Source organism: Lissotriton helveticus, chromosome 6 (genome assembly GCF_964261635.1).
Source record: "Lissotriton helveticus chromosome 6, aLisHel1.1, whole genome shotgun sequence".
Classification (NCBI taxonomy): Eukaryota; Metazoa; Chordata; class Amphibia; order Caudata; family Salamandridae; genus Lissotriton; species Lissotriton helveticus.
The window spans coordinates 229,493,632-229,520,245 of NC_136067.1; the positions used below are offsets into that span (position 1 = coordinate 229,493,632).

Below are 26,614 nucleotides of genomic sequence, written 5' to 3' on the forward strand. Positions count from 1 at the left end.
ACAGTCAGAAGCAGTGTCAACTTTGAAGACGGGCAGTGACAGAATGGTAGTCATGACTTGCAACTCCTTTCAATCACATTGTGAATTTATTGGCACATAGGATTGGCTGGAGAAGATTTATCAAAATGTTTTTTCTTCACATTGAAACACACACACATATAAATATATACATATATGCACACACACACATGCACACGCACCCCCCCCACACACATACAGACATTATCACTACATACTGATAATTTGGACAGTCCATGGCCTTTGTCGAAGCCCTGTGTTTAGTGTATATTGATTTGTGACAACAAAACTGTTGTTTAGGCTCTGGCCCTCATGCACCTTGGTGGTGGTAACGTTCAAATCTGCTCTAGCACCCCAGAAAGCCATCCTATGTGGGCCAGTTTGCATCGTAAAGGCATAAAGGCACAGGACCTGCTCCCTGAATGAGCTTCGAAGGATCCCACTGGAAGCAAGAATCTATTTCAAGATGGGATCAACTATTCTTAATACACCTTCCCTTGGCCTTGACATTTATCAAAAAACAAAGTACACATCATAGAAGCTAGAGACACTAGGATTGAATCACACAGAATCCTAAAATGCAAACAATTCAAAACTCCTGAACCAAGACTTCTCTTGCCAAGTCCCCTATTTCTGGAACTGCTTGCTTGAAGAGCTCCTGTTCAACATCCACATACTCTCTTCCACAAAGATTTGAAAACACAACTATTCAAGATGTGTCTAAAAGAATAACCCGTCGACCAATAAGCAAAGTAAGCCATGGTCTCTCAGAATCCTATACTGTAATTTTTGGTTCCATGTAAAACGATCCATTGAAGCTAGGTCAATTGTACATGCATGTTTTTAAGAAATGTGTGGGTGCCAGTACCCCATCCACTGTATTGATATGATATTATTCGTTTTTTTTTATTGAAAGCAGATGATGCAGCTCTGGATCAGTCCAGGAAATGCCACATGTTTGAGTTGGCCATTTGGTTGGACAGGACCATGGAGAGTTGTATAGAATCTTCAATGAAATCACTTGTCAATGATGGTCGCTTTTGGCACCGCACACAGCGGATGGTCTTGCATTATGGCCAGAGCTCAGAATTAGTTTCCAGAGTCCCAGTTCAAAGCCATGCCCCGTCTGTACTACAGCCATACTCTGGGCTTGATTACAAGTTTGACGGTCAATCGGACCACCAAACCCATGGTGGAGGTGTGGTGGCGGTTGGGGACCGCTGCACCAGTGGTCCAACGACATATTATGAGCACGTTGGTCGGAGCGTTTTGGGACAGGGCAATTGCCAGGGATATGCGATCGCTGGTGGTGGTGCAGCAGTCTGGGAAAGCAATACGCATGGCAGTGCCGCTGCAACACTGCCATGCATATTAAGAGTTTCACCACTACCAGTCTTTTTATAGAGATTAGCCCACCATAGGAAGGCTGGCAATGGGGAAACAAAGGGGGGCCTACATGGCCCCTTGTTGCCCCTGTGGATGGAGGTGCATGTAGAGGGGCACATGTTGTGCCCCCTTGTGTGAATGCACCCCTGTTCCAGCACAGCATGGACTGCTCAGTCCATGCCATGCAGGAACGTCCATTGGCAGTCCAGCTGCCATGCAGTTATAAGGCTCACTATGAGCCTTTAAACTGCACCCAGTAAGACTGCCATGCCGCTCTCCTGCAAGACAACAAAATTACTCATAATCTGGCATGCGGGCGGTGGCCGAGTTTGGCAGTCCTGGAGCGAGGTGCTGGTGTGGCAGCCCACTCCAGAACCGAAAAAACACGTAATGCGGCCCTATGTCTGTACTGCACACCAGCTCTTGGCCTGAATGTATTACAAGGTATGCTCTAGAAAGAATAAAGGAATTTAATCTAACTTGACCTTGGTGCATTAATTCTAAAATTAGGTGGTATTTACAGACTACAGTAAGGAGAAATAGCTAGGAGGGGCATCTTGTAGCAAAGAGACAATTACCTTACAGATCCAAGAGGCTCCCCCCGACCACAGTTAAAGATTATCCTTACTTCCTGATACTGCTGGATCTCTCAGCCACCTTTAACACAGTCGACCATCTCACTCTCATTCATACCCCAAAGTCTTGAATGGGATTCACTGGCAATGTCCTTCACTGGTTCTCCTCCTACATGTGCAACCAACTCCACAATGTTACATGGGCCCCTCTAAGTCTTAGAAGCTCCCAGTCACTGGTGTAGTCCTCCTACGTTCCATCTTGTCCCCGTCACCGGCATCAAAATTCACTGATCCGTTGACTACATGCAATCATACCTAAAAGACTTCCCCGTTTCAGACATTCAGATATACAGACCTGATGCTTGACCTCACTGAAACAGAATTTCTGCTATTTATCAACAAAAGTAAGCAACAACTAGTCCAAACCTCACTCAACAACATAGTGCTGAGTGGATTAAAATTCGTAATTTCAATGAATGTCAGATTACTCGGATTCACCCCAGACACTGACCTCACCCTTAAAGAACACATCATCAAGAAAACCATGACAGCTGGACAAGCGCTCTCTTTTAAATGAAGTGGGTCCCGTGCACACTAATGTGCCCTACTAAAGGTGAATCTGGGCTTAGGTTATTTGTGTTCTGGTTTAGGGAGAACCTGGCCTGGCAGTTTGCGCTGGAATGTTCCTTTTGGAGCAGGGTTAAGACTGATTTACATACAACTGGGTCCACATTCAAGTGGCATGGTGTGCAAAATAATGATGGACTGGGATGTGGCCTGAGTAATTACCAGTGGCTGAGATTAAATTAAGCATTCCAGCCATCATTTTTTTGTATATTTTTTTTTGGGGAGTGGAAGTTTTACATAGCGCAAATTTGTCCCAAAGGTATAAGACGGCTTTACATGAGCACGAGTTGCGTTACGGACAGACACATTCATTTTGTTAGGCATGGGGAGATCAAGTGATTTGCTCAGAATCATAGGATGTTGAGCGCCCCGGCTGAGACTCGAGCCCAGTTCTCCAGCTTCGAGGTTGAACACTCTAGCCATTAGCCCACATCCTTTCCCGTAGTTCAGTGTGATGCCCTAAATGCGACAGGTATGATCAAACGTGGGCCCTGTGCACACTGTGCCATTGGAACAAAGCTATACCCGAATGATGAGCCCTAATAAGGATGAAACCGATGTTGGGTTTATTGTGTTCTGGTTCAGGATGACCTGGCCTGGCAGTTTGGGCAGAACAGTTCCCATTGGAATAGTAGCAAGACTGATTTGCATATAGCTTGGTCCAAACTGAGGTGGCATGGTGGGTAAAAGAACTATGGACAGAGACGCAGCACAAGTAATTAGCACTTGCTGAGATTAATTCAAGCATTCCAGCTATCACTTTTTTGTATACTTCTGGGTTGTAGTAGCGCACAAAATGGAGGGCGAGAAAATCTTCCCCAGATAGTAATAGTATACTGCCTCCATTCCGGTAGTTGGAGGATGGAAACGCAGGCACTTAAGTGAGGAGGTAGGATGGGGACAAGGCTGACTTTTGAAAGTCCATGAAGACTTTGTTGGCAAGAGGCTACTGATTAGTTATTCCTGAGCACTGCGATTTGGTAAATGGTGGAGGTGAGGTTTGGGCCTGCAAATTATTTTGTTCAAGGCGAGGATGTTTCTGATTACTACTACAGTAAGGCTGATGACACCCAGATGCAGAGATCTCACACTTTATTGTACCTCAACTATGGGTTTTCCTTGGAGCTAGCCCAATTGCTCCCTGCTTTGCGAGCAATAATTTTGCACAAAGCATGTGTCTGTAGTGCATCCTGGAAATTCCATTTGAAAGGTAACCACTCAAACCACTTCTGAAGCATGAGTCAGTGGATCCACACTCCTGTCTGGAAAATTTGTATAAAAGTGAATTCAAATCAGCTCATTTAGTTTCAGATCCAAGTTCTTTTCGACCAAGGAAGAGAGTTGCTGTGTAATCAGGGCTGGTATCTGTCCAACAGCTAGCCTCTCAGAGATAGGAGACATCGCCTAAAGTCAACACTTTCTGCTGGAAGAGCTGAGGACCAGCACCACGAAAAAGTCTACAGGTTTGCATAACTGCAGGGGGAGCGGGTGCGTGTGCCTGACTTCATGAGATGTATTTGTTCAGCACTAGACAGTTTTACAACCTTTGAAAAACTAAATAATTAAATAAAATTGTGAATGTAAACAATTCCCATGCTTGCCCTTTTGGTATCCGTTTATTCAATCAACTGCATCTCTGTCTGGTGCATGTCATTGTGCAGATTACTGGCCTTCTCTGATTACCCGCTTTTTTAGGTCTCGGACCTAGAGGCTGCGCTTGCGCAGTCTGGGGTCGGAGAATTAATGTTTTGTAGTAGCGCTGTAGAACCCGCCTCCCTGCCCTGTCTCTCCTCCATTGGCTGGCTTCCTAAACGGAGGCTTGCCGCCGCCATTGTTTCTGGGAACAGCCTCGCTGCCACATCTTTCCGTGTATGCGCAAGCCATTACAGCCATTTTGAACAGTCACTCGACAGTCCACTGTGTCCCACGATGGCAAAGAACTCTGTTTTACAGTAGTGAGCAGAGCGGATGTGGCCCAGCGCCCGCGGTTGACGACTCGAGAGCTGAGGATCCCGGCTCGAGTCAGCAGCGCCGCGCAACATACTGTGATTCCGGCCGCCATTGTTTCTGGGAACAGCCTCGCTGCCACATCTTTCCGTGTATGCGCAAGCCATTACAGCCATTTTGAACAGTCACTCGACAGTCCATCACAGTGATGCTTGTTACCTTTGTACACAACCGGCGGGACGTTATCGGTTGTGTTATTTGGGGACTGGAGTGAGTTTCGTTTTGCCTCTTTGGAGGCACCATACATAAAGGTAGCAAAACAAGTTGTTTTTTTTGTTTATTTTGTTTACTTTCGATTCGATGATCTTGGCCTGCAAACCCTCAAATTAAGAGTAAACTGAACTCGACGGAGCTTTCACCTAGAAACTGCAGTAAAACTAGAGCAATGTCAGAGAGGGGACGTATGTAGGAGTCCCGGTGAACTGCGTCACCCCAGGTACACCTGGCAGAAACAGTGTGAATGTGTGTGGGGGAGGGGCGGGTGTGTGGTGAGCTCTGAGCCACAGGTCCGCTCCAATCCAAGGATCAGTGCAGGGCTGGGTGCCAGCTGCGGGTGGAACCAGTGCGTGGCTCGGGGCCCCTCCCATCTCACGCATCGCTCCACTCAATGGGGCCCCAGCCGGGTTCCTCATGCACCCTCACTAACTCCTAGCCCGGGGGTAGCACAGGGCAGCCTGAAAATCAGAACTGTCAGGAGTTTTCAGCATATGAGTTTAATTTGTGCTGAGCAGGGTATGTATGCACTGGGGCACATACTGGTCACGAGTTACCAACGTAACACAATATATATCAGTTTAATTTGTGCAGAGCAAGGTATGCACTGGGGCACATACTGCTCACAAGTTACCGGCCTAAAGGGAAACATGCCAGTCGCTCGCATCCAAAATATTTGTGAGTTACCAGCTCCAATCAATGCTCGGAGAGAAAAATGCACAAATACATAAGGATATGAAACACAGCAAACACCAATTTAGACTATGCTTGCATAGAGAAACTTTGCACTCCCCTACTTTAAAAACACACCTTGCCACTGTTCTCTGCATGCTTGGAATACTGCAATGCCCTCTCCAAACTCGACACAAAGGTTCAAAAGTCTCAAAATAGGGAAGTACGTCTCATTTCGCAATTAGGAAGCATCAGTGGGCCAGCTCTGAAGGGACGGGGAAGCCTTCACTGACTGACCGTGCACTGAAGGATGTTATTCATGATTCTACGCCCCGCCCACCAGAAGGACCCTCACTTTCAGGCACTGAGGCTACATTGCCAACCCTCGGCTCACGCCGATGAACCAAGGGAACAGTGTCAGACGCGGGAGACGGGCGCTTCTGTGAAAGTGGAGCCTGCATCTGGAATTCCCTCCCCGGAACATCTGTAGCCCCCTCCAATTTAATGCTCTTCACAACCCCCCTCCCCCTCCCTCCAGATACTGGCGCCCGTCATCGCTTCAGCATAGCATGCAACCTTCCAGTGATCAGTGCAATGCTGTGACGTATCACACAATGAGTGTAATGAGCATGTGCTGCCTCTCTGACGGCTCTCGGGATACACAAGAGCTGTATGTACCTGACTGCTCTCCTACTTTGCCTGTGTCTTTGTGCGTCCGCTCCTCCTTGCATTTGATGCTCAAGGCCAGCTTGCACATGCATAGCCTGGGATCAGTGCTTGCGTTTATTCTTAGGTGCTTTGGCAAGGTTTGCGTTTAAGCGGAGGCATGGTGCAACATATACCTATCTGCGGAGCGCTTCCCTCCATAAAGGTACTTGCACGAGCTTGCACTGCTGTTTTCGTTGGCGTGTGTTGCTCCATTGATAGATTCTTCCCCCTGATTGTACTCGTGTTTTTCTTGCCTTCTGCCCCACTGTCCGTGTATGATTGCACTCAGGAGATTAGGGTCTGGTCTCCTGCTGGTCACCTTCTACACGGCCTCACTGGCACGCCACGGAAACTGTAAGGCATCGAGGCATAGGAGCTAGGATCAAGGTAAGAGATCTGTGGTCACCTGCCTGCCACCCCTCTCACTACCTCACTCTCTATCTCACTACATAACAACTTCACTCTCTCTCTCTCTAACTCACTACCTCACTCGCTCTCTTTCTATCTCACTAACTCACTTTCACTCTCTCTTTCACTACCTCTCTCTACCTCTCTCTCTATCTCAATACCTCACAACATCACTCTCTGCTTATATCTCACTACCTCACAACATCCCTCTCCCTCACTACCTCACTCTTTCATTACCTAACTCTCTCTATCTCACTACCTCACTCTCTCTCTCACTACCTCACTCTCTCTATTTCAATACCTCACTCTCTCTCTGCTAATGCAATAAGTCTCACATATGCAAAAAATTAAGCTATTGCCAATAGAAATGACAATGCCATTTATTTAGGGATAAAAATATATTTTTTTAAAGAGCAATGCCAACAGCTCTAACTATAATATTGCCGAGACCATTGCATTGTAAATGCTTGTTGGTCTATTGGCACTGAGCATCCTGCTGCTCCATGGCTGAGCTGGTTAGTCCCTATTACAATTATAATTTGTGCGTCTATCTCACACATACCCTTACCCATCACACCGCCAGATGCTACGTCCCACAGCACAATAACTGCACTTCAGCGGTCATCATGCAAGACATGAAAACATTTCCTCTATAGGCTCAAAACAAAACCAACACCCTCCCAACCATACACCTTATATAGCTTGCTATAAATGTGTTTAAGCACTTCAGTGCTCCAAATAGGAGTAGTAAGTGCTATACACACAATACAATACATCTAAACCAGTCGAGTTTATAAACAGCAGAGCAGCTTAATGAGGCAGGGTGCACTTACAAGGTTTTAAAAGCTCCATACTGGTGTAGATGCTTCCCCCTTTCCCTGCATTGCTTTATATGTTTATTGGAGGTAGGAGGTACATCTGTCCGTGGCAGGATAGCATACTTCCTCGCAATGCCATGAAAAGCAATGACATTCAAAACTATTTATTGCCTTTCCTGGGTCCTTCTGTGGCCTTGGAACTTGATGTGATTTTTGGTGCACAGCGCTGGAAATGCGACCATTTCCTCTGGGAATTCACTTTGGGGCATTTGCTCAGGGTGTGAGATGGGCCCTGGTGAAAGCCCACTAACAGGCTGATTAAGTGGAACACACTACAGGGACACATCATAACAGTGCAGCATAGCCCAACATGGCTGTATTACATTTATTATTACATTACATCTACTTCTCTGCAGAGCTGTTATAAATGTAGTGTTACAGTGTCATCACTTCTAAGGAGGGTTGCTTTACTGGTAATTAGCTAGTACATCAATGACTGTACATTAACAATTTGTCTGTTACCTGAGAGACTTACATTAACACAGGTTTTAGTAAACCATTCCTGAACTTTGAACTGAATCAGTGACATTCTTTGAAGGCAAATCTCATACATCAAAATATAGAACCACTTCACTCAAATCTATACAATGACCAGCAAATAAAATATGAAATATACTTGGCCGTACTAAACCATTCTGCACAAACACCTACTATCAACCAAGAAGTATATTACAGTTTTTGAACTATCATATTATGGAATGTTTTCATACCAAAAGTCACCAAACCCTCTGTTAGAAATTACCATCTTTTGCGTGGTATAACCCCAGATTTTTTGGCCTTGACTGTTTTTGCTGACTGTAGAACTCTGTGCACTTTACAACTGCTAAACAGTGGTAAAGTGCTTGAGTTCCCCCTTTTATCATGATTACATTGAGATACCCCGACTGGCATATTTATTTTATTTGTAAGTTCCTAGCATATGGTACCAAACTGTACCCAGGGCTTGCAAGTTACGTGTCACGAGTGGACTGCAAGCCCCTCTATTGTGCCATCCATGACACTAAAAGCGTAAACATGACTCCAGTTATGCAATGCATAGCATGACTGCACAGGTTTAAACTGCAAATTCGACCTGTCAAAAAAAGCCCTTTTGAGAGGCTTAAAATTTCATTTTAAATATTAATATGTCATTCTTAAGTAGACCTTACTGCACATAAGGCAGTGTGTATTATATTTAAAAGTAGGACAAGTAAACATTTGATGTGAGGCATATCCTTATAGTGAAAAGGCCCTAAAAGCTATTTTTACTGTAGCAAAGTTGGCTGCTCCACAGGAAAGCAATTAGATGAAATTGTAAGTTTTTTTTTTTTAAACTTGATTTTATTGGCATTTCATAATTTGAACTTAACAAGTCATGTTACAAGACATACACGCAATAAAAGATACTGCATTTGTAATAATCCATTATGACATCAGTGACGTGTGAGACGGAATTATAGGTTTCATGCAACAGTGGTACTTGGAACCGGGGCATGTGGGTACGAATCGCGGGTATAGGAGATATGATACGGGTCTGGGTGGTGTACGTCTCGCTGGATTGTGCAGCAGCTTACCAGTGCCGCGTGGGGAAGGGCTACTTGGGCTAGTGACGGGGTTTCAATTGTCTAGTACGACAGGATGTAAGGTGCAGCTGTCAGCAGCACAAGTGTGCCGTCGGGAGGGGTCCAGGTGCTGCAGTTGTGGCCTGTGTTAGTGGGTGGGGGGAGGTGGGGTTGGACGGAACGGCATCCGGCTCGTCACTGCGTGTTAATTGTTTAAAGCGGTGTAGGAGTATGGCCCACTCTATGGAGATGGGGTGTTTACGGATTCCCTTGACCTCTTCTTCGCGCAGTGCTTCCATCTCCGCCGCCTCCCATTTGTGTAACGCTCCTACCCATGCCGGTAATGAGGGGCCCGTGGGGGATCGCCAGTGCATGGCTATACTCCTTTTGGCTAATAATAGTGCTAGTGAGCTGAAACGCTTGTGCGCTTTAAGGTGTTTCTGTATCCTAAATATGCCCAGCGTGCTAGCCTCCCAGGTGTCCAGGGTTGTGAGTCCCGTGAGGTCTCTCAGAGTGTCGTGTACAGTTTGCCATAAGGACCGAAGAGTAGGACAGCTTCAGAACATGTGGTGAAAGTCAGCTTCTGGGGAATGGCATCTGGGACAGAGGAACTGTGTGTCGGGGTAGAATTTTTGTAAGCGCGCCGGTGTCAGATACGCCCTGTGGATGATGTAAAATTGTATACTTTTAAATCGGGCATTTCTAGACACCTTTTTCGGAAATTCAAGGGCTCTGGCCCATTCCGTCTCATGTAGTGGACGTCCGATTTCGTCTTCCCAGGTGGTGCGTAAAGTCGTTAGGGGTGTGTTTGCAAGTTCTCAAAGCGCTCTGTATAGCCAGGTAATTAAGTGTCGCCCGACCCCCATGTGTAGGATTGTATGTATGACCGGGTGTGTGTTTGGTTCCCCGGCCAGGAGGTTGTGATGTGGGCGAAAGCATTCAAGGAGTAGGCGATACTGTAGGAACTGACCCGGGGGAAGATCGTACTTGTCTACGAGGCGTTAGAATGATTTAATCTGCCCGTCTTCAAAGAGGGACTCCATGTCTGTGATCCCGCATGCCGTCCATGTCGTTAGCATGTTGGCCGTGTAGTGTGTTTCGTGCCTAGGCCAGCCAACCAGTGGGAACAATGGAGAATATGGGGGCGTCCCGGGCGACATGCGGTGAACTCGCATCATGCATTGGCGTGCCACCGTTACTTGTAGGGGGTAAGTACGCCGCGGCTTGGTGCCGCGGAGGAGAAGACTAGTAAGTTCCGGGGTGGGAACCCTGCCTGTCGGAGTGTGTGTCTCATTTGTGTGTCTGTCCGCTGTCCAATAAGATAGCCATTGGAGTTGTGCTGCTAATAAATAAGACTCAAAGGATGGGGCGCCTAGGCCTCCCTGAGCGGTAGGTAATTGTAGTGTCTTCAGTGCTATCCTATGTCTGCCCGACCCCCAAATTAACATGCCAAGAAGGGAGTTAAGGTCACGAAAGAAGGTACTGGGTGGGATCACCGGTAGGTTCGTGAAGTGGTATAATAGCCGGGGGAGCATTATCATTTTAGCCAAGGCCACTCGGCCAATCGGGGCCAACGGGTGCCCGTTCCAAAATCCGACTGCTGACCGAATTCCAGCAGGTGCCCTGCAATGGTTGCCCTCAAAAATATCAGCTAGGGAGTGGTAAAGACGGATCCCAAGGTACCGGGGAGCTTCAGTACTCCAGGACACCCTCTGAGTCCCTATCCATATGTCGCGAGGGGGTAAATTCGGATGGAATGGGTACACCGTGGATTTGTCCCAGTTTAAGATGAAATCTTAAGGTTAACAAGATTTTCTCTAGTTATGAAGCAACTATAAAATGTTATTCTTGGACATTCTAAAATATTTATTTTGAACCCAATTCACTGGTGAAGTCAGTAGTAAATATTTTGAACAAGGTACTTTTAGAAGCTTACCTTTTCCCAAAGCCTCTGGATTTGCATGAGTCCAACTGTCGCTTGCAGCTGAATAGCTCCCTTGATGAGATGTGAACTTCCACCCAGGGCTTTAAGCATGGTAACGCTGAAGGATACGGTTCAAGTGTCAAGGACACAACAAGCTGCATGAGGTCTTTCCTGCAGCTGCCCAAATAACCACATCTAACTGGACCTACCCTGTACCCTGCTGCTGGCCTATGCTGGAGTGAGTCTTGACCCCCAAGTGCTTCCCCAAGGTCCTGTACTCTTGGCTAGTGTCTACATGTACTCCTGCTAACTTTTCCTGAAACATGTGACTTCAAACCTTGGCTGAAATCTCCACCTCTGGGTCGGAAGCTCTGCCTCCGAGCCGGAAGCTCTGCCTCCGGGCCGGAATTTCCGGCCCAAGTGCGGACGTAAAGTTAGTAGTCGTAAATCCATTCTGTGAATACCCAAAGTTGTAAGTGCATTCTGTGAATACCAAAAGTAGTAAGTTTAGAATTTTGTCTTAAGTTAGTTCTGTGAATCGGACTCTTGGTGTTTAATGTTTTTTGGAACTAATTTGAACCTTAAACTTTAAAAATTCATAACACCAGTTTCCCTTATTGGATTTTTGTTATTTTAGTGTCATTGTATGTATCAAAATGTACTCTCTTTTTCAAAACAGGTCAGTGTTTTCTCTTGTGTTGCGGTGCGGCTGTTTACTGGTTTGGTACTACATAAGTGATTTACACATCACCTCTAAGTTAAGTTTGCCTCCTCTGTGCAATAGGTAGCTGGGGGTTGAGCCCAAGATAATTTAGTGAATACAAAGCTTCACCCTGACAAGGGTTGTGGATATTACTTTAGGTGGGTATTCACTCCTCCCCCCTCAACTAATACTCCAGTTTCTTGCAGTCTCTAAGCATTTTTAAAGCAGGGAACACACGTAATAGGCTTGAAGTGTTTAACATATCTTGTGGCCTGAAGAAGGTTTGGTAAGTCACTTTAAGAAATCTAATGCATTAAATGCATTTTCTATGTTGTCTAAAGTTATCACTGACATATGGAAGTGCTTATTTTTAGGCTTTAAACTTACAATTAATGGTTTATGTTGTACTATTTATATGAGTTATTGCCTCTAGGGTGTGAGTCATGGATTATGTGTTTGTTCTCAAGAATGTTCTTAATAAAATTTGTTTTAAGTCTTTCAGTTTACAGACTGGCCAAACTCTTCATGACTGAAGCACATACTTCCCTTTCCTACCACCCACCTGGAGAAAAACAACTTTTCGACGATGAGCTTATGAAGATCATCACAGTGCACTCTCTCCTGCAACCCAACTTCATTTTTCTAGGTGACTTCAACCTCCACTGGAAAGATGACATGCAAGTAGCCAGTTTAAGCACTTCTTATCTAATCCTAATCTCGTACAAGCTTGTGCCAGTTCCGACCTACATCAAAGGGGCAATGCTGAATATCATTATCTCCAGAGAGAAAGCACTGAGCATTGACTCAATCCTACTGAGTGACTGATCGAACCATCACCAAATCCTGTTCCACCTCATCACACTAAAACAAAGAACCAAATACCAAGGCTTGAAATCCTAACGCTGGATAAGAAACACCAAAAATATCCATAGAAATGAACTATCTTCAATTTGCCAAAGCAAACTCGTATTCCCCATGGAGAAGCAGAACGTACATGAGCTAACGGCACCCTACAACCATACAATGGTAGACATCATGGACGAAATTGTACACCTAGGTCTCAAAAGCCAGAAAAATTCATTGTCACATATCTAATATAATTAAAACATGAAGAATGAAGGAAACTCAGATTGGCAAGAGACAGCAAAGACAGGATTCCTAACCTATGCATCTATTCTACCTCAGGAACATAAGGAACAACTTTAAGAAACACAGAAAGTATCTTTCTTCAGATCTCAACTTAACAATACCAAGTGCCACCCAGGCAAACTCTTTGAAATCATTAAACAGTAATCAAGCTCTTACTCAAACTTCAAGATCAAGATCTATTCTCATGAAAACTACAAAACATTTGCATCTCTCTTTGAAAAAAAAAATAAAGTAAATCAAGCTCTCCATCTCAGCACTGCTGGAGACCTCCCAGACATTACAGATGGCTCACACGGCCTCACCAGACGAATCCAGGTTCATAGAAGTAGCACATACCCTCACCTCCCCACACCCACTAAACCCAAGAACAATGTGGTATGGAACGAATTCAAAACCCTTAACAAAACATACAATGAGATGGTCATAACGTCACTGAAACCCACTTCACACTTCACTGACCCAATTCCCTCATCACTTGTAAAAAATCTCAGTCGCCTTCTGTGGGCGAAGATCATTAATGGATCCGCCACCCAGGCTGCAGTCTCAGGCTGCCTGAAAACTGGATAAGTGACCCTGCTCCTGAAAAAGAGAAATGCTGACCAGATGGATCTAAACACCTACCAGCCAGTAAGCAACACTCCCTTCCTGGCTGAAATACTAGAAAAAATGTATCCACAACCAACAATGAAAACATATCGAACAATTTGACCTGCTCAACAATTTTCAATTTGGCTTCAGACCAGGATGCAGCCAGAAATTACAATCTTACACATCATGGATGAGGCTCTGAGAAGCAATGTGTGCCATCTCATTCTCCTCAACCTCTCCTCGGCATTTGACACATCAACCATGTCACTCTGCTAAAGACCTTTGAACACAAGATGGGTCTCACGGGAAATGTTCTCAAATGGTTCTCATCCTGTTGAATAACTGCTCATAAGTTATCAAGTTGGAAGGCTCAAGATCCAACCCATCTTGGATCAGGCTCAAGACCCCCATCCAAATTCTTCAACCTTTACATTGAGCCACTGACAACGATTCTCCATCAAGCGAATCTTGCATACCTTATGTACGCAGACAACACCTAACTATACTTAAAAGTGTCCTTTGCAGACAACATTTTCTGGCTCAATAATACTTCTTAAAAAGTCAAAAAATGGCTCACCGACCACCACCTCAAACTAAACTCCCTGAAGACTGAATTCCTCCTCTTCTAACCCTCACACCACTCATCATTGGTACAAGAATGGCTCAAACGCTTTGCACACAGACGCTCTCAACTGCGAATCCATAATCATTGATTCAACAAATTCGATGGGGATAACACTGGACAACAAACTTAAACATGCAAGCCGACATCAGTGGTGCCACATGCAGTGCTCCTTATCAACCCAGCCTCCTCAAGAATGTTAAACCATTCATACCACCCACTGATCTCAGAATGCAGTACAATCCTTGGTAGTTTCAAGACTAGATTATGGGATCGCCTCCCATATGGAATATTGAAAACACACCTTGCATCTCTTAAGGCAATCCTCAATACTGCGGAAAGGCTGATAACAGGAGCTAGATGCTTTGACCACATCAAACCTTCTCTCATTTCGCTCCAATGGCTTCCCATCGAAGCCAGAGCGCTCTCAAGAGAGCCTGCTTAACATGTAAAGCACTCCACTATAGTACCCCTAAGTACCCAGCACGCAATCTGCCCATTTCTGGTGGGAGACGCTCTCTACGCAGCACTAACTCCTTGATACTGGAACCGGTATACAGCCTTTACAACGAAACTTTTACAACGAACTACCATTACAACACAACTTTTACAACGCAAACTATTACAACGCATAGCGCTGGGGGGCGCTCTAGGATAGGGAATAGGTTAATTTACTATCCAATAACCTTCCCTACTATCCACGGGGACTGGAGTTGGAATAATAAATTAAACTATTCACTATCCAGCGCCCAAAAGCATTATGCGTTGTAATGGTATGCGTTGTAAAACTTGCGATGTAACGTCATACATCCACTGGAACCACCAAGATTAAATTAAAGAGAACATACACTCCAACCTTTTCCAGCTCAGCCCCCTGAATATGGAATTCCCTTTCTCCTGAGATACGTTCTAACCCACCTGCTGTTACATTCAAGAAGGAGATCAAATCCATCCTGACGAGCAGACTCTTACCACATTGAACCTCACTATATTAGGTGGGGGCTATTAACCCTCAGCTCACCTTTCCCAAGAAGTCCTACCCTAGCTTACATGCTACAGGATGGATGATCTCATGACACTACCCTAAACAGTGGACCACTTTCAATTCACAATTTCTTTGGCAACCCTATTTTGGCTTAGATCACAGCCAGGATTACAGAACGGATCTATCTAGCAGTTTTGATTCGTCCACTGATCATATTTTTCCAGCTTCTCCTTCTAAGATACTTGTAAAGTTACTTTTGTTAATTTTGCCTGTGTTATTTGTTTAAATTTCTGCATATACAGTGCTCTGAAACCCTTAAATAAAGTGTGTAATTTATAAAACTCTTTTAAATAAATGTAAAAAATACAAAGATAAAGGCTAAAAGTACTTGACAGTGCTCACTCAGGGTCAGAGTGCTTGGGGTCACTCAGCCCCTTGAGGTGCTGTTCACCTGTCTCCTGTTCTCCCTTCATGGGGCACTCTTGCTTTAATGTACTGCTGTCAAGAACACATACAGGTCCAATACCAGCCCTGCATGTAGCTCACCTAGGCAACAAGCCACTTACATGGGACATGGGCATCGCTTGTAGGAGCATCTGCATCTTCATGAGCTCTTCAGGCATTTACAATGGGTGTGGAAAGTGCTGTATATATATATATATATATATATATATATATATATCAATAACAATATAATAAAAATAATGTATCCTAAATGACGCCGGTCCTGAGGCTATCGAGCCAGGAACACTTGAAGCCCTTTACAAGTGTGTATATGCTCACAAAGCCTTTTCCAAGAGTCCTGGGCACATCAGACTTCTTGTGGTACACAAGAACGTTGTGCTTCTGTACGAGCCAATTTAGCTTAAAAGATTCTGCTTTTCCAGCCTTCCTTTTCCCACCACCTTTTTAAATGAGTAACGTATTGTCAGCCATTTTTTTTAACATATTTCTTCCAGATGTTTTCAGAAATATTCTTTAAAAGTTTGGCGCGATGAAGCATTTGCCATAAATAGGGTGACCAGATGGCTCTTGTCGGCAGGATTTTTAATTCCCGGAACTTGGACCAACACACCTGATAACAATGATATTAAACATCAAAGTCCAGGAATAGAAAAGTGGTGTCCCGTGACATAAAGCCATTGGTCATTCTAGCCATAAAGTAACCTCTCCGGGACATTCATTTCCAGGAATACAAAGAAGGTAGTGTGCTGGGAAATACCTATTAGTTCCTGCGTTAAACCCAGGGACACTTTGAACCATTACAGTATTTCTAGACGGAGGGAAACTTTACCACATCATTTGTGTCAGTAGCATTCCTTTCCCTCCATTCTGGAGAATATAGCCTTTCGGTGTGTCAGAACCCCTTTCTGGGGGTAAGGGGAGCTCAGGGGCTACTGGGCTCATCTGTAGACGTTGAGGCTTGTTATTCCTGATAACCAGGACCCACCCAGTTCAGCCCTGCCTGCTCCAACAGTATGGATGCATTCAACGATGCAGTGGATGCTTTCTCAATGGCTGCTCCTGAGTCCAAATCCTGTTCATCGAAGTTGGGCTGCTCATGATGCAGGCAGAAGCACCCGGAAGGCGCAGTCTCCCTCTTGGAAGCAGTGCTGTTGGCTCCTTCCAGCGATTGGAGTTGCTTCCGCTAGACAGAACCAAGGTATGTCTCCTTTCCTGGATCCTGTGGCTCCTGACTGGAGCTCTCACAAGGGTGACATACTTGGCTGCGTCTTCGCAGTCCTCTAAGAATCTGTCTGGGGCAGTTCACTGTTTTCAGGCATGACTCGCCGGTCACAGCCATTCTCTTCCTGTCTTGGCAACAGCCCGCACTCTTGGCTGCGGTGGTACTAGCATACAGGGTTGGCAAGCTATCCACAGTCAGGAGGTGACTCCTCTGGTGCCATTGCTCTCACTACGGAGGGCCCTCCTGGCTTACAATGTCCCCGATCTCAGCAAGCACAAGTCTCACACTCTTGGCCCAAGTAAGTTCAACGGTGGCTCCCTCTGGCATATGGGGTCACGGCAGCGAGGTGGTGTGGGCCTGGCACTTCCGCAAGGTGCTCTTTACATGGCTTAGCTCATGGCATCCCTCTGCTAGCATACGGGGGCCTCCGAACCGCTCTTGCTCACAGGCAATGACCAGATCGGTGCACAGCTGTTCTGGGTCAGACCTCAGTCAGGGAATCCTCTCGATAGGGAACTCGCTCCTTCCAGCTTCCCTCCTCTTCCTCACAGGGCCCACTGGTCTTACCAAGCAGGCAGGCATTGGTGCTCCAGGACACGTGATCTTGGTGTCCCTGGGTAACGCTTCCCTCACCTAGCAGGGAGACTAGAAGGCCTTGGCCCCAGCCCCTGTCACAGGCAGAAGTCTTGCAGAGCTTCTCCTTCTCACAAAGCACGTCTGGATCCTTGGCAGATGACAACATTTGAGGTCTCAACCTCCCCTTCATACTGTCCATTTCTTGACACCAAAAGTTTATTTAGAGAATGAGTGTTTGAAGTTTTATGTTGGGGGCTCTGCTTCTTTCGAAGTGGACACTTCTCTATTTCTCCTTTTCTCATGAAAGGATGTCTGTCCCAGAAGACAAGACTCCGAAGCTGATTGACCCACAACACAATTCATGGGAGTGACCAGAGTTCAAACCTGAACGTCAATCACAGTGATATGTGCATCAAAAGGTTAATCTCAGGCTCCCATCCCAACCCTTTATGATTCCCTTATCCGCCACATCTTTTTCCTGAGATGTGGCCAGGCCACTTTCTTGTGATCTATCACTGAATCAAAGAGCAAGCTTTTGAAATGTAAAGGGAGAGTCCCTTCTACCAGTGTGTCCCATCCAACTCACAGGATTGCAACAATTCACAAATCTGTCTGGGGGGATTCCTCTCCTCCTCATGTCTTCACCAGGCAGGCCTGGGCTTTCCAAAATGGAACCCAAATCTTCCATATAATGCACCAATTCAGGCACACTCACTCGGTATCAGTGGCGTCACTGGGGTTGGTGTCACCCGGTGCGGGTAACTCATGGTGTCACCCCCTCACGACTTACCGCATGGACCACCTCTGTCGGAAATGTATGGCGCTAGGTACTGTCTTACTCCCTATAGCTCCCTCTCTCTGTCTAGCTCCCTCTAGCTCCCTCTCTCTGTCTTACTCCCTCTAGCTCCCTCTGGTTCCCTCTCTCTCTTTCTTACTCCCTCTCCCTCTGTCTTACTCCCTCTAGCTCCCTCTCTCTGTCTTGCTCCCTCTAGCTCCCTCTCTTACTCCTTCTAGCTCCCTCTCTCTCTGTCTTACTCCCTAGCTCCCTCTCTCTCTGTCTTACTCCCTCTAGCTCCCTGTCTTACTCCCTCTAGCTCCCTCTCTCTGTCTTACTCCCTCTAGCTCCCGCTCTCTCTCTTTTACTCCCTCTAGCTCCCGCTCTCTCTCTTACTCCCTCCAGCTCCCTCTCTCTCTTACTCCCTCTAGCTCCCTCTCTCTCTGTCTTGCTCCCTCTAGCTCCCTCTCTCTGTTTTACTCCCTCTAGCTTCCTCTCTTTCCCTGTCTTGCTCCCTTTAGCTCCCTCTCTCTGTCTAACTCCCTCTAGCTTCCTCTCTCTCTGTCTTACTCCCTCTAGCCCCCTCTCTCTTACTCCCTCTAACTCCCTCTCTCTCTCTTACTCCCTCTAGCCCCCTCTCTCTCTGTCTTGCTCCCTCTATCTCTCTCTCTCTGTCTTACTCCCTCTAGCTCCCCCTCACTCTGTCTTGCTTCCTCTAGCTCCTTCTCTCTCTCTTACTCCCTCTAGCTCCCTCTCTCTGTCTAGCGCCCTCCAGCTCACTCTCTCTCTGTCTTACTCCCTCTAGCTCCCTCTCTCTGTCTAGCTCCCTCTCTCTGTGTCTTGCTCCCTCTAGCTCCCTCTGTCTCCCTCTCTCTGTCTTACTCCCTCTAGCTCCCTCTCTCTCTGTCTTACTCCCTCTAGCTCCCTCTCTCTCTGTCTTACTCCCGCTAGCTCCCTCTCTCTGTCTAGCTCCCTCTAGCTCCCTCTCTTTGTCTTACTCCCTCTAGCTCCCTCTCTCTCTGTCTTACTCTCTCTAGCTCCCTCTCTCTCTGTCTTACTCCCTCTAGCTCCCTCTCCCTCTGTCTTACTCCCTCTAGCTCCCTCTCTCTGTCTTGCTCCCTCTAGCTCCCTCTCTTACTCCTTCTAGCTCCCTCTCTCTCTGTCTTACTCCCTCTAGCTCCCTCTCTCTCTGTCTTACTCCCTCTAGCTCCCTCTCCCTCTGTCTTACTCCCTCTAGCTCCCTCTCTCTGTCTTGCTCCCTCTAGCTCCCTCTCTCTCTGTCTTACTCCCTCTAGCTCCCTCTCTTTCTGTCTTACTCCCTCTAGCTCCCTCTCTCTGTCTTACTCCCTCTAGATCCAGCTCTCTCTCTCTCTCTCTCCCTCTAGCTCCCGCTCTATCTCTTACTCCCTCTAGCTCCCTCTCTCTCTCTTACTCCCTCTAGCTCCCTCTCTCTCTGTCTTGCTCCCTCTAGCTTCCTCTCTCTACGTTTTACTCCCTCTAGCTCCCTCTTTCTCTTTGTCTTGCTCCCTCTAGCTCCCTCTCTCTGTCTTACTCCCTCTAGCTTCCTCTCTCTCTGTCTTACTCCCTCTACCCCCTTCTCTCTTACTCCCTCTAGCTCCCTCTCTCTCTCTTACTCCCTCTAGCCCCCTCTCTCTCTGTCTTGCTCCCTCTAGCTCTCTCGCTCTCTGTCTTACTGCCTTAGCTCCCTCTCACTCTGTCTTGCTCCCTCTAGCTCCCTCTCTCTCTCTTACTCCATCTAGCTCCCTCTCTCTGTCTAGCGCCCTCTAGCTCACTCTCTCTCTGTCTTACTCCCTCTAGCTCCCTCTCTCTGTCTAGCTCCCTCTCTCTCTGTCTTGCTCCCTCTAGCTCCCTCTGTCTCCCACTCTCTGTCTTACTCCCTCTAGCTCCCTCTTTCTGTCTTACTCCCTCTAGCTCCCTCTCTCTCTGTCTTACTCCCTCTAGCTCTCTCTCTCTTTCTAGCTCCCTCTAGCTCCCTCTCTCTCTCTTACTCCCTCTAGCTCCCTCTCCCTCTGTCTTGCTCCCTCTAGCTCCCTCTCTCTCTATCTTATTCCCTCTAGCTCCCTCTCTCCGTCTAGCTCCCTCTCTCCCTGTCTTACTCCATCTAGCTCCCTCTGTCTCCCTCTCTGTCTTACTCCCTCTAGCTCCCTCTCTCTGTCTTACTCCCTCTAGCTCCCTCTCTCCCTGTCTTACTTCCTCTGGCTCCCTCTCTCTCTGTCTTACTCCCTCTAGCTCCCTCTAGCTCCCTCTCTCTTACTCCCTCTAGCTCCCTCTCTGTCTTGCTCCCTCTAGCTCCCTCTCTCTCTGTCTTGCTCCGTCTAGCTCCCTCTCTCTCTGTCTCACTCCCTCTAGCTCCCTCTCTCTCCGTCTTAGTCCCTCTAGCTCCCTCTCTCTGTCTTGCTCCCTCTAGCTCCCTCTCTCTCTCTTACTCCCTCTAGCTCCCTCTCTCTCTGTCTTGCTTGCTCTAGCTCCCTCTCTCTCTATCTTACTCCCTCTACCTCCCTCTCTCTGTCTAGCTCCCTCTCTCTCTATCTTACTCCCTCTAGCTCCCTCTCTCTGTCTTACTCCCTCTAGCTCCCTCTCTCTCTGTCTTGCTCCCTCTAGCTCCCTCTAGCTCCCTCTCTCTTATTCCCTCTAGCTCCCTCTCTCTCCGTCTTGCTCCCTCTAGCTCCCTCTCTATCTTACTCCCTCTAGCTCCCTTTCTCTCTCTAGCTCCCTCTCTCTCTTTGTTACTCCCTCTTGCTCCCTCTCTCTCTGTCTTGCTCTCTCTAGCTCCCTCTCTCTGTATTACTCCCTCTAGCTCCCTCTGTCTCCCTCTCTCTCTTACTCCATCTGTCTTCCCTGGTTTTGTATAAACAAGAGTTGGAGCAACAGGTGGCACTGTAGTGAAGAGCAAGCTGAAATTTGGAATTGGTTCAATGGAAAACTGAAGACTGCAAGATACTGTAAAATAGGAAACCATGCACCCTCAGATGAGCTAGTTGCCTTGTGAGCAAAGAAAATTGCAGTCAAGCATTGCAGATCTCCTGCGAGACGCTGGCGAGTGTGAACAGCATGAGGAACAAGCTTGCACAGGCAGCGACAGTAAAGGTGAGAGCAGAGGCGAGGCTGCAGTGCAGATTGGTGTCACCCCATGTGTTGGTATCACCCGGTGCGGGCCGCACCCCCCGCGCCCCCCTAGTGACGCCACTGCTCGGTATACATTCACAACACACTTACTGTCCAGTACTGCAACCCCCATGCATTGTGCCACTACAGATATATGCATTCAGCACACACATTCAGTCTGCGCACACAGCTCAGTACAGTAGCCTTTTTGTATTGTACCAGAGTGTGCTACTGGGAAGCACACACACTGCCAGCCCACACATGCCATGTGGACACTGTACAACATTCCCCCTTCATGTATTGTACTTCACGCAAGCACACATACAGCCAGCACATGCTCTCATTGCGCATGCACTGCACAGCACTACATCTTTTGTCATGCACTCCTCAGAGGCATACATACACTCAGCACATGCACAAATCCCACATGGACTACACAGCACTGTTCCATCCCTGAACCAAGGCATATATACATTCAGTGCAGTCACTACTCCTGCGCTACGCAGCACTCCACATCGACCAGATGTCGGCCAAGGACGAGTTAGCAGCAGAACTTTAAACAGCTGAGTGAGCTGGTAGTTCTCCCTCCAAGAACACAGGGTAAAGGACCTGCTCACTACTACTGATCACTACACGGTATGCAGCCACTACTGTGCTTGTGCTGCTTAACTCCTGGTGAATAGTTATAAAGCATCAACTTTCCCTCTTCGGTTCATTTAACCTAATAGATGTTCTGAGTGTTTGCTGTCAATAAGTACAATTACAAGCAAATAAAGGGCATTAACGATCTGAATCCAGTACGTAGGGCCAAATTACAAATAATGTACACAAAGGATCTACAAAAAACAACAATGGCGGTCCGGGAAATAATGTGATCATACAATGCAAGTGAGTGCAGTGATGAGAGAATACAAAAAGTGATCATAAAATAGGCAATAGACAATGCAAGAGTCCTTTCAAGGGCTGAAAATAACCATGTTAGCTCCGAGTGGACCAGCTTGGTCATAGGATGTGCTTTATGCCCCTTAGTGTCAACTGTGTAGATTATATGTAATTTGGAATTCTTAACTATTTATGTATATAAAAAACCTTTGTACTGGATACAGGTTGGTTATTAGCATCGATTTGCTTGTAATTGTACTTATTGACAGTCAAACACTCTTAAAATCTATTAGGTTAAAAGAATCATGGATGGATATTTGTTACTTTATAACTATTGTATATCCTAACCTCCCTAGGTATATGGTTTGCTCATGTAGTGATTGCAATATCCCCTGGTGAAGGTGATAGCCTTCCACCACTATGAGGGCAACGCTTTGAGCACCCCTCCCGGTACAACAAGACCGCAGTCTGTGATACAGGCCAATGTCATGGCACACATGCATGATCCGTGTTTACCTATGACAACAAAAATTTGCATTAGGGATCCAGACAATAGCACAGTTGGGCACGCAGGGGTACACCTCTTTAACAATGCAGAGGACGTTTCCGTCCCAACACATTGCGTGCAGGGATAGACATATCCGGATGCACACGTCGTATTTATAGGCATACCAGATGAGTCCATGCCACCTTGTTTCCAGTTTCAGGTTTTTGGTTAATAGTCCAGTGCATTATGGGAGTTGTGGTCATGGTACAGTAGGCTGAACTAATTAGACAGACACACTTGATAGCAAAATTGTAAAAGGTAAGCCGAGAAGTTCTATTCCATTGAACTTTTATTTTTTCGCAGTTTTATATAGCAGGAATTCGACCCAAAGGTATCAGTGCTCTTTACGTGAACATGAGCGCCAGTTGCATTACAGACGGACACATTTGTTTTGGGCACAGGGAGATTACTTGATTTGCCCAGAATCACGGGAGCCTCAGATAAGACTCTAACCTGGTTCCTCAGCTTCAAAGTCGACCTTGCTAGCCGTTAAGCCACATCAAGAAAAGATAAGAAAACGTCATGCATTATTGGTTTGTCTGCATTTGTCACAAGTCTGATTGGTTGAAAGCCTCACCGCTCTCCTACGTGTGTTCTTAAATTTGTTACGTAGCTTCACAGGAAGCTCTATCTGACTAATACTGTATGTGATGGAATTGCTGTTTTTTTCTCTCTCCCTCCACCCGCCCAACCCCCTAAAATCAAATAAAAAGATCTGACGTATGAAGAAGGAAACTCAGGGAATGGAATGTGCTCCGATGACGCATACTTGATTAGTCTTTACACGAGTATGTCTTTAAAAAAAAAAAAAAAATTCCAGTTCAAATTTTTTTATTAATGCAAATAAGGTGAAGATATACAGAAAAAGTCAATAAAATGATAAACAAGATCATACAGCAAAATAAATAATAACAGTGATAACGCTTGAAAAATACATAAATATGAAAACGTGTATGTCTTAAGACCAGTGTCACTGCTGCTTTTCCTATACACCTATGCATCGGTTTTCCTGTGTTTATGTAGATTCATAAGTGGGGATACACACAGCGTTGTACGTCTGCCCAGAGACGAATTATCTCGGAGTTTATCCAAGAATAACATTTCCTGTGCAGACCATCTATTCCCGGCGCAGCAGTAAGCGCTGCATTCTTTATTTGTTATTACTTCGAGGAGCAGACAACCTTTACAGTGTCACGTGTCGCACTTCTCCCCCTCAGCTATGTGCCACTGCCAAAGTACAAAAGGTGCACAGAGCACAGTGTGTGCCGAGATTAGCTCCATCTACCATTCTTCAAACGCAGACGGACAGACATAATATTCTTAACAACATTTTGTGACCAAAAAAGGTAGGATTTTTCTAGTTTCAAAACCACACATAAGTATATGGTGTCACCAGGAAATGTTGCATGACCTCTGGCCCGGTAATGACATCACAGGGAATCACAAAACATGAGACCTATATCAGAGGAAATGAGGGTGTGGCTACTAACCCAAATTACATCATGAAAACTAAAGGACATTAAACAAATGAGGATCTTTGAATACGGTGCCCTCTCTTAATCTCACCAAACACATCTCAGCATCAACAAACATAGAACATTTACTTTTATTCGATTTCATTCAAAATCATAAAAGGACGATACAGTTTACCCACAAAATGCGTACAAGTTATTATACAGTACTAGTTTAATTATGATATGATTGCATTAACAAACATGTCAATGCATTGTGTCAGTCAGTAACTGCAGCAGCCGCTTACGTTTACGGAGATCTCTGTGCCACTGAGAATACAATACTCCAGTCCTGGACTTCTATTTTACAATTGACGGTTTTCAGTGGCTCAACTGAATAACTGGACTACTATTCCCATAATGCCCTTATGCTGTTAAATAAAGACTCGTGACTGCGCTCCGCTATTTCTGACGGCTCGAAATGCTTGATAACCCCGTTAAAGCCACTACACCGCTAAAAGCCTGTTGGTAACTTGTAAGCTGGGTAGAGGATGTGGTCCGTCGGCTAAACTGCCAACTTGGGGGCTCGGTTAACATTTTAAGAGGTTGAACCCGCAGCTTCCCTGTAATCAGTAACCTAACTCCACTAAATGTAGAGTATTGTCAAAAAAGCATTAGTAATTGGTCTACTGCCTACCGACATCAGTGGGGTTAGCAAGTATGACACTGCACCATAGTCAGACTGTCAGATCCGATGTAGGCGCTATGATTAAAGGTGTACGCACCCCTCGGAGTTGCCTGCCACCCGTCCACGAAGCGCTTCAGCGCGTCGCCAGGAACAGAAAGTGCTACATTAATGCTTACAATAGGAAGTTACAAATAATAATTTTCAATAATAACAACCCTCTGCCCGAGAGCAGCAACGCGCCGCACTCCCTATAGCTTTACCACATCTTCCGGGCAGCAAGAGACATCCCCCCCTTTATGGACACTTACATTGTGACAGCACAGACAGCGCCTACGCGTTTCCTTGCCATCCCAGGCACAGCCATGGCAGCGCAGAGGAAACGCGACCCAAAGTCTACGAACCCCCTCCCGCCCCCCTCGGTAATCCCTGGTCATACATTTTGTGCCAAACACATGACCCAGTGTCCTAGAAAGCACATCCGTCCCTGCAGTCCCGGGTTACAGCCTTTAAATCGAACCTCGATGGCATCGTCGCCCATCCTCCTGCTCCCCCTCCCCGGGTTCTCAAATGGTACTTCCAGGCAGGAGTCGTCTCTCTTACCGTCTGCTCGGCCTGTTCAATTATCGCTGTTTCGAAGGGGCGCTTCCTTTCAGACTGTATGTGTACTGTACAGCTCTGACAGACCGGCTGTGTAAAAACGCTTCCCCGACAGCAGAAGGCATCGGCTGACTGCAAAGCATCCAGTCAAAGGGCTTGACTTTTTTCCTTTCATTGCATAACTTTTGTTTAATTTTTTGTAAGTAGGTGTGGTGACCTTTGCCTTTCAAACCTTTCCTCCAGTTCTATGATTGTAATCGCTGCACGGCGTCAGACTACCAAAGGCCGACTTAGTGATTCACTGGCTGCTGCCAAAAACCTCACAAGCTGGGACAAGGTGCTTTTCCACCGTGCCGGAAATAACAGGCAGCAGCGAATTGTAGTGGTTTACACCGGTAGAACAAGCTGAAAAGTGCGTTTTCCCTTCTTTTATAATGATATCGAGGAAGTTGAAATACTATAGTCTGTAAGCCAGAATGACGACTTTTGAGAATCAATTGTACGAATCGACTTCTATCTCATATCTGCAGAACAATTCAGAAACTCTGGCAAGTGTGAAACCGAGCTAGCCAGGAATTTTCGAGGGAGCGGGTAATTCCGGATAAGACATAGGATGCCTGGGGTGATTCACAATCGACATGATACAGACATGTGCATACCTGCCATGAAACACTCCACGGAAACACTCTGGTTATCCACGGAACCAAACAACAAGAATCCACCGGATCAGTTAATGTGTTACCTACTGTGGTGGGGAGCACATAGTGTTTTTAAAATACCCCTCACACACCAAAAGGACCCTTGGTGTCATGCTTCATCATTGGGGTCTTCGCACCCCTCTACGGGATGCGGCGTGCTGCGACCCACGACTACGTGGGAGCACTGATTAAGAAGACTATGCGTGGTGCATGTGAGGGTTTTTTTGTGAGTATGTGGTGGAGTGATACAAGTGAGTGAATGTTTAAAAAGTACCTGGCTCGTAGGGTAAGTCAAAAATAATTTTAATGAGCCCCCGGGCTGGTACTAATAAAAGGGGTGCATGACGGACGAGGTGTTCTTATGTGGTATTAAGCACATCACCTCTTGGATGCGTCAACATGTTTCGGAGATCAACTCCTTCTTCAGGACAGGGTGCACCACACCCCCCCACCTTACTCACGTTTTTCTAAGTAAAAAATTGTATTTACAAAGAGTGGAGAAGTAGAACTATAATGTGCCTACAGGTCTCAATAGTTGTCTGCCAATATGCAAAAAACGTAGGATTTTTAGTACAATGCCTCA

General features: G+C 46.2%; 1 protein-coding gene across 2 annotated transcripts in view; it reads right to left on the reverse strand.

Moving 5' to 3' along the window:
* PLA2G7 (phospholipase A2 group VII) overlaps nucleotides 1-25,667 on the reverse strand; it is a 324,365-nt gene extending 298,698 nt beyond the window's left edge. The window contains exon 1 of one of the 2 annotated variants that reach the window (XM_078647671.1): nucleotides 25,337-25,667. Coding sequence is in view for 1 of the 2 variants with exons in the window: in XM_078647670.1 (XP_078503796.1) it covers nucleotides 25,045-25,100 (56 nt within the window). In the remaining variant the exon portion in view is untranslated. Of the gene's footprint in view, nucleotides 1-25,044; nucleotides 25,124-25,336 lie in introns of those variants that run through there. The other variant, XM_078647670.1, reaches the window with a different exon arrangement.
* Between the last annotated feature and the right edge of the window lie 947 nt (nucleotides 25,668-26,614).